The 8,116-nt window shown below is 37.2% G+C and overlaps 1 protein-coding gene across 1 annotated transcript in view; it reads right to left on the bottom strand.

The window, feature by feature from the left end:
• RNF145 (ring finger protein 145) overlaps positions 1 to 3,631 on the bottom strand; it is a 36,323-nt gene extending 32,692 nt beyond the window's left edge. The window contains exon 1 of the mRNA XM_009702315.1: positions 3,448 to 3,631. Coding sequence (XP_009700617.1) covers positions 3,448 to 3,631 — 184 coding nt within the window. The remainder of the gene's footprint in view (positions 1 to 3,447) is intronic.
• Positions 3,632 to 8,116: the final 4,485 nt, after the last annotated feature.

Raw genomic sequence — 8,116 nt, 5'->3', positions numbered from 1 at the left:
AAATGGTCCAGGGAGACATTAGTGCTTATTGACAATATACTCCTAAATACTCCAGGAAGAACTACAGAGGCACTTTCATTCACAGGTCACATTTGCAAATAAGTCTTATAATTGAGGATTTTTCAATACTCTTAAAAGAAAAAAAAAACTATGCATACATATATTTTATTGTATTTAAACAGATGGCATGAAAGAGCAAGATTATAGAACCAAACCTTACATATGACTCCTTGCAGAGGGCAAAAGAATTTTTACTACTTTTAATATAATTTCTAGTTGACTATCACCAATACATGTACCTGAATCTGGGTTGCAACCCCATTTTATCCAATTCTTGCCTGTTTTTACAGATATCCAATAGACACAGCAAACTAAAAAAAATAAAAGTCAAGTACACAGGTCAAGTCCTTTTTAACCCAAGCACCTCTAGTAATTTTAAATTAAGTTTTCAAGAAACTACCTGGCAAACATCTTGTAAGATGTACCAAAAGTACTTCCAGAAAGATACTGGGCATGATCAATCAAGTTTTAAGCTTGAGGTGATCCTGTGACCATCAAGTATGAATTTCCACACAGAGAACAAAATTTTTCAGAGACATTCCCGAATTGCTGCTTAACTAGTGTGCAGAAGTGAAAAACAGTTTTAATGGTGATTCTAGAAGATAATTCATATGCAGAAAAAGAGTATTAAGAAACAAAACAATATAACACAAACTTTATACAGAAGAGTTAAAGTGCACAGTAACCACAGTGCCATTTGACAGATAAAAGTTCATAAACAAAATTACTTTGCAATTTTTCCTATATGAAATTAATCTGTTTACATTCACCAACTCTAAGCAGAAATTTATCTCTGATGTTTGCATTGCTTTATGCATATTTAGTTAAATTTCCTGAGTTGAACTTGTGGTTGAGTGGTTATCAGGACTGAACATTTCCCTTCACTAAAGCAGATAAGGCCTGTTTCATGAAAAGACATGAAAGGGAAAAGCTGTATCAAAGGACAAATTGCATCCTAGAGGTTTTTATTATATTCCCAGTACTGCTAACTGGAATGACAATCACACTGTAACATACATGTCTTCACTTGATCAAAAACAATTCGCTTTTCAAACTAAGTCAGACAGATGGAAGAAAACAAGTACATTTAAACAGAAAAGACATTCCTGGTAATTCCCAGTTCTGAGCAAATTTCCAACTTCAGACCCTTAGCTCTGGGAAAAGGTTTACCATATCAAGATTGGTAGAGTTTATTGATTTTTTATGGCGCTCTAATCAAATCATTCCTTGAGAATCTGCCCAAGATAGATGCCCAGTTTCCTAAGCTGCTAGAAGCACTTCTATGACATGGTATCTTACACTGCCCATATAAGAAGTGCAGCGATTGTTTGATACTGCAAAGCTGCCACAGCATTTGCTGATACTGTTTCCCAACTGCAAATATGAACAGAGGATTTTTTTCCTAAATGAAACAGGCTAGCATGTTGAAACATATTCGTGGTACATTGTTACTTAAGTTACACACCGGCAGTTAATTTCCCCAAACATGTCTTCAAAGATGCTTAATTTCCCAAACCGGTGAAAAAGTACTTTGTCTTCCTTACAAATTTAATCTATATATTTTGATATGTCATTTTAATTAAGATTTTACTGTAAACTGATGCAATCAAATCTATATAAAATCACGTGCAGGCAGCCCAGCCTTACACTGGCAACAGTTTAAAAAACCTCAGCAACCAAGGAACTGAAACAAATCAACTTTATTTGAAAAGTGCTAGCAAAGTTTTGTCACTGAAAATTGCCTGAAAATCTTTTAAAACAAGTAACTTTTTTGATGACTTAGAACCCCCTCTTGATCAGCAACTACCATTTGGAGCAGTAAAAGTACAGGCATTCAATACTGTAAAAGCAAAAAGTAAAAGAACTGCTGAGTGATTGTGCACCAGCACAAAACCACCACTTGTATGAAGAGCACAAAGTCAGAATCCACTGGTTTAGCACTAAAATAGCATCCAGGTGAGAAATGCTTTGGTAACAATACCTACCCTCTCTGTAGCACTTTTTATTGGTGTATCCGAACGTACTTATGCGAGGACATTATCAAACAACTATAAAGAGGGGCTACATCACAGCTGGAAATTACCCACTGACACCTTGATAGCCTACTGCACAACTGTTAGTTCTGTACCAGAAACTGATCTGATAAACTAATTCCTAAAAGGTACTTGTGTGCATACAAGTGCATGAGAAAGCCAGCTGTAGTTACATGTCACCACAGTCCTGTGTTACATTTACCAGTAACAAAGAAGTACCATCTCCCACAAACATCTGAAAAAGGCACAGAACTGTAACACCAGCTTTTTGCACTAAAAGTACATTGCTATCCCAGTATGAGTATAGCGGAACCATAACAAAGCAAGCCACACATGTTTTTAATGGCAGTAAATAATTTCCAGACAATAGGCATTTAATAGATTAAAAAAGAAAAGTCACATGCCAACACTTACACAGTTAGGATTAAAAACCTGGACATGCTACTTCAAAAAACCACAGTCCTCTTACGACTTAACTAAAGGGTGGGTTTTTTTAGCTGACTGCAGTACATATTTATCCTTCAAAGCCATCTACAAGGAAGAAACACTGCAGAGTAGGAAAATTATATGCCAGCCATTTCTCTCCAAGCTAGGCAGTACTCAGGCAGATCATCATTGGCTATCAACCTCAACAGCCTGGATCCAATCTCTACTTAACCCCATGTGCAGTCGCTAGATGAATCACATACCCACCTGGAAAGCACGTCCCAGAACATCAATCCTTTCATCTCCTAAAAACAGATGTTCAGCATTCCAGAGCTAGACTCACAGGCCAAGGTTGAAACCTCAGCTCCCTGAGCTGTGTTAGTAATTTTGCCCATTTATCTGCAACACAAGGACTTGTTACCTGCTCTAATCCACTTACAGCATACACATGGTTCATAAGGTTGTAAACTGAAGAGCCATATCCATGCAGCAGTGAAAGCTAACTTCTGGTGCTGTGGTCACAGTTCAGACAGACTAGGCAATCTTTTCCCTAGTCTCTTGTTCAATGGCAATGATGTAAGTTACAATACTTCTTGTCTGCACAGCATTTCACAGCAGCTTTCTCATCAGTCAGACACAGGACAAAGTCACTCCGCTATTCTTTCAGAGCATCAATCATGTTTCCAAGCACCAGGTTTACTCTATTTACATATTAAGGCTAAATAACAACATTCAGTAGAAGACCCTGGACAGAATTTCTTTACTGCTAACATAAACAGTCCCTTAAGCAGAACAGTAATAAATATATTATCGTGCTATTTGTTGCAGTCAATCTATTATCACGCTATTACCAAAGTCTTAAAGTTTTGTAGTAAGTAAAACGGTATTTCCTACAGTAGTGTTTTGTCTTGACTACATGTACACTTACCCACATAATGCATATTAAGGGCCAAGTACTTGTACTGGAAGAGAGGGTTGTTGTGCAGGCTACTTCTTTGGATCTGCTGGAAGAATGAGCTGACATCCCATCTGTACAAGACATCCAACAGCATGATGCTTGGGACCCTTAGGGCCACATTTAATACTGCCTCCAACTTCTCCTTTGCAGCCATTCTCTTCCCTTTCTGTGAATTGGCAGCAGACTGTAAATAGCACAAGAGAAGAGAAGAGTAATCAGATCAATCTCACTGTACAAACAGCTATTAGGCTTTGTGATCATATGAATGGGACTTCCTGTGTGGCCACAAATGACTGAATGAATCAACTGAGTTAAATTCAAATCCAGACAGGACAGCTTCTATTTTTGCTATATAAAGGTCAATTTGCTAGCAATTTTTCCATGGTGATACTGTAAAACGGGGAGGAGGGGGGTAGGTTAATGACATAAAAATGGTCCAAGGGTGTGCACCAAAGAAACTTTCATTCTTATTTACACTAATTTAGCATCCAAGACCCCAGCCAAAAGACCCCGATGTACTAGGTACTACATAAACATTAACATGATAAGCTTTAGAAAGCAAACACCAACAAAATTTAGACACTACTTCCACTTAGCTTAGGATGCCTCTCAAATGAAATAACTACTAACTAAAAGCGTTTTTAAAACATTTCAGATTCACTTCCTCAATGCAAATTGAAATAAATAATTTTCCAATATCTAAGCTTTTTTAAAAAAATCATCTACGTCATTCATTAACCTCTATGAATTTATATATTCAGGGAATTTGATGGCTGTGTGGTTTGAAGATTAGGACCAATAACACAACTATTCTGCTCACTTTAATATAATTCATCGCAAGGAATCATACAGACAACCAAATCCTCACTCCAGAGTACTAGAAGGTAATTTAATTTTGGAGCTTGACAGCAGAGAAGATGTATGATGTAAGACAATGAAGGGCGCTTTTTGGTTTTTTTAAACAGGAAAAATTGCTGGTCCACAACAGCATCTCAAAACAGATCTAGTCACTAACAGGACCATTTTAAAGAGCAGAAGGATCAATTTCCACATCCTGTCAGAGCACTGCCTTCAGCCGAGACTGACAGTTGTTCCTAAATGAAATGTGCTGTTTTTACCACATGCCACCTGCCCACCCTAGGAACAGCATTCACCCCAGGCTGTATTTGTGAGCCACTGATTATATACACTGTATTAGAGAAGAGCAGTTGAAGTATTCAAGGCTAAGGTGGGGATGATCCATCAAGTTTTTATCCAAAAGCAGCCATTCAAACAAGTAAAAACAAATCATCTGCAGCACAATCAGTCCCCTGATGAGGTCAGATTTAAGAAAAGGCTCCCAATCCCAATTATTAGGGGGACAATTGGAAAGAACTGCATCCTGACCAAAGAAACAGAAAAATGTGCACTTGGAACTTCACTTTTTAAATAAGTTTTACAGGACTTTATTCATATTGTCCTTGCATAAATTTTAAAAGTTTTTGCATTTGTGCAAGTTTTATACTATCAAGCCAACATGGAGGTACAGCATGAAATTAAACCATGCTAATACACAGAAACCAAACTATCTTGTATGGACACGCACACAACCCTTATGTGAAATTTTATTTGTGTCACCGTGGCCAAGATGCAACTATAAACTCTTCATGTGCACACCTAAAGCCACACTGACACTTGTCAAGGCATGACGACATAAAATTAACTCAGCTCAAGAAGTCAGGACAGATCAAAACTGAGATTTGGCTCAGTAAACCACAAGTTACAGGGCTGCTGCTTGTCATTGTCTAGCCCACAGTCTAACTTTCCAAGTTACGTAAATGCAGGCACTTTTTACAGAGCTCTTGCAACAGCTCTACTAACCCCATATACAGCACATCCTTCCCCTCACACAGGAAGCACCTCCCCACTATATCAGGCATCCCACACAATACCAGCATTGCACAATGCTTCCCCAAAAGAATTAAAAGGTCAGCCAGAAGACTACAAATATTTAGAATGAAGAACCAAAAGCATTGCCCAAGAAGCTACTACAGAACACTAGCATTCAACATTTAGTGGGACTAAAAGATGCAGTTTAAATGTATGGTATCGTACAAACAAAAGCTGGAAGCTACACAGATTGTATACACAGAGTTTAGCCAGGCTGCATACTGAAATACAAGCCTCCACTTGGCACGCAGCTTAAATAATTCATATCAAAACATTTTAAACATCCTGGAATTTTCAAAAACCTTTGGTTTTGCCAAGTTTGCAAAACTGATTAAAACTCTGAAATTAAGCTGCCTCTTGTTTTTTTGCTAGGTTACTTTTCCAAGTAGATCAGGGCTTAGAGGTGGGCAGGAACTGACTTACAGGTTTTCACTCTGTCACAAAAATATCCATGTAAAGTGACAACAAGCACCTGATTTCAAATGACATTCCTGTAACTGTCAAACCTTTTCCAGTCATCAACAGCCAAACATGTAGGACAAGAAGGAAATTTTCACTTGAGCTTTCACGTTCCTTAATTAGTCCAAATGCAGAATTCCATGGACTTTGCCTAATACTGGAAGTTAACTGAGGTTCAGCACACCCAAATTAGGCTGAAATATTTTGCCTCCCAAATTCACAGATGCACACTTGAGAACATAAAAGAACCGAAAAGGGGCAGCATTTATATTATCCAAGAAAACAATCTAAATTTCAAACTCTCTTAAAACAAAAGCAAAACAAACTTTGAAAACCACATTATGTCACAACAGATAGGCTACGAGAAGCAGCCATTGTAACTCTGCTGCATATTCTGTCACTGACTGACAAAGCATCCAATACTAATAAGAAACCCTTTAAAATTAAGTCCACTAGAAATGCGGATGTGTTAAATAAAGCCTCAGTTGTAATTGCTGCCAAGTTCCAACACAACCTAATACAAGCAAACAACAAAGTCCATTGCTCTAAGCTCATTATATTGTAAAAGGCTCTCACAATACATTATTTTGATTGGTGTAAAAACAAACAAAACCCCAGAAAAGCACCACAACATTAAACCTCTAAAACCTTTAGATAAATGATGATGACAGGAGTTGTTGGATCCTCAGACGTTAGGGGGAAAAAAAAAAAACAACAGGTCACTGTTGTACATAGCCAAAAAATAGACTTAAAAACAGGACTGAGAAGCCACTTGATTGTGTTTCAAAAATTTTTTCCCATGATTTCAAACATCTCCCTGCTCCAAATCAAAGTAAGAAAAAAAAACAGTCTTAGGAAGAACTTCATCTTAAGTGAGTGCAAGCACAGTTGTGTTATGTGACCAAAACCACCTTTTAAAAATTTCCCATCATAACTGATTGTTCATGGAAACATTTTTGTTTTCTAACACAGTACTTTTCAAAAATCCCTCCCTCCCTTGACATAACCATTTTGTCAAAAGCATATTCCTGGTTAACTTTCAAGAAAACAGCAGAATTAACAAAACAGAACTTTAAAAAAAAAAAAAACCCACCACCAAAAAAAACCACTATCACAAGTCTGTCCCAGCTCATTCCATTAGCAGAACAGATTAGCAGTAAACGCAACAAAGCCTCTCAAAGACAGCACACACTTTCCCTTTAACAGATTTTTCTTTCTGAGGCTTTGTCATCACATAAAATTTTACCATTACAGCTGAAGCTGTGAATTATGCCAGTTAAACCAGTGTAACTGTTGTTTATGCACCAACATAAATATAAACTTATCACATCACAGGCAGAAAATGCTCACTGATAAAGCAGTACAAGAGGTCGCACAAAATCTGCATCCATTTATCCAAGCAGGCGCAAAATTACATTAACAGAGTACAGTTTCTACATTTAGAAATGCATTAATTATAAAGTTACTTAATAGTTACATGCTGGAATATCTGAAAATTTAAGAGTTACTCTAACACTACCGCCACAAAAAAAAATCTCCATAGAAAGATACAGTAATTCCAGTCTGAATCAGAACTTCAAAACTAGACTTGATCCTGCAACATTCAGCCTAACATCTGTGAACAAGATGCTCATTCTCCTACAGGATTACAACTAAAATACTTGGTAAGCCAAAAGAGACAATTTCAACTTCTGTTCCTCACATCTATGAAATTCTAGTTACTTTGGATATGTCCATTAACAAGCAGACTTTGATCAGTAGTCTAGTTTCCACTTTAAATTATTTTTCAGTGATACATTCTGCAACTAAAATCACCAGGAAAAGCTTTTCTTTTCCCATAAGGTAAACCTTGCTAGGTACATCTTGAGGAGGAAAAAAAGGGGAAAAAAAAACAAAACAAAACAAAACACACTACACACTCAACAACTCCTATCTGTAACTATAGAAAAGTTCAGTGTCACCATTCAAAAACTAAAATTAGACTCATCAGCTGGGTTGCATTCATGCACTCCCCAGAACCTCTCCTTCTATATACCTGTCCTGTTCCTGGGAGCAAAAAGAAAGGAATCTGAAGTACAGAAGAATCCCATTCTTCAGAGGCTTAGACCTTTATATCATCAGTTTGAGAGGGAGAAAATCAAGAGAAGAAAAGAGAAGGAACAGCACGAAAAAGTTTCAGATATCTCCTGTTCCTGGGAGCAAAAAGAAAGGAATCTGAAGTACAGAAGAATCCCATTCTTCAGAGGCTTAG

Source organism: Cariama cristata, unplaced genomic scaffold (genome assembly GCF_000690535.1).
Source record: "Cariama cristata isolate BGI_N322 unplaced genomic scaffold, ASM69053v1 scaffold1136, whole genome shotgun sequence".
Lineage (NCBI taxonomy): Eukaryota > Metazoa > Chordata > Aves > Cariamiformes > Cariamidae > Cariama > Cariama cristata.
This window is presented reverse-complemented; position numbering and strand designations above follow the sequence as displayed.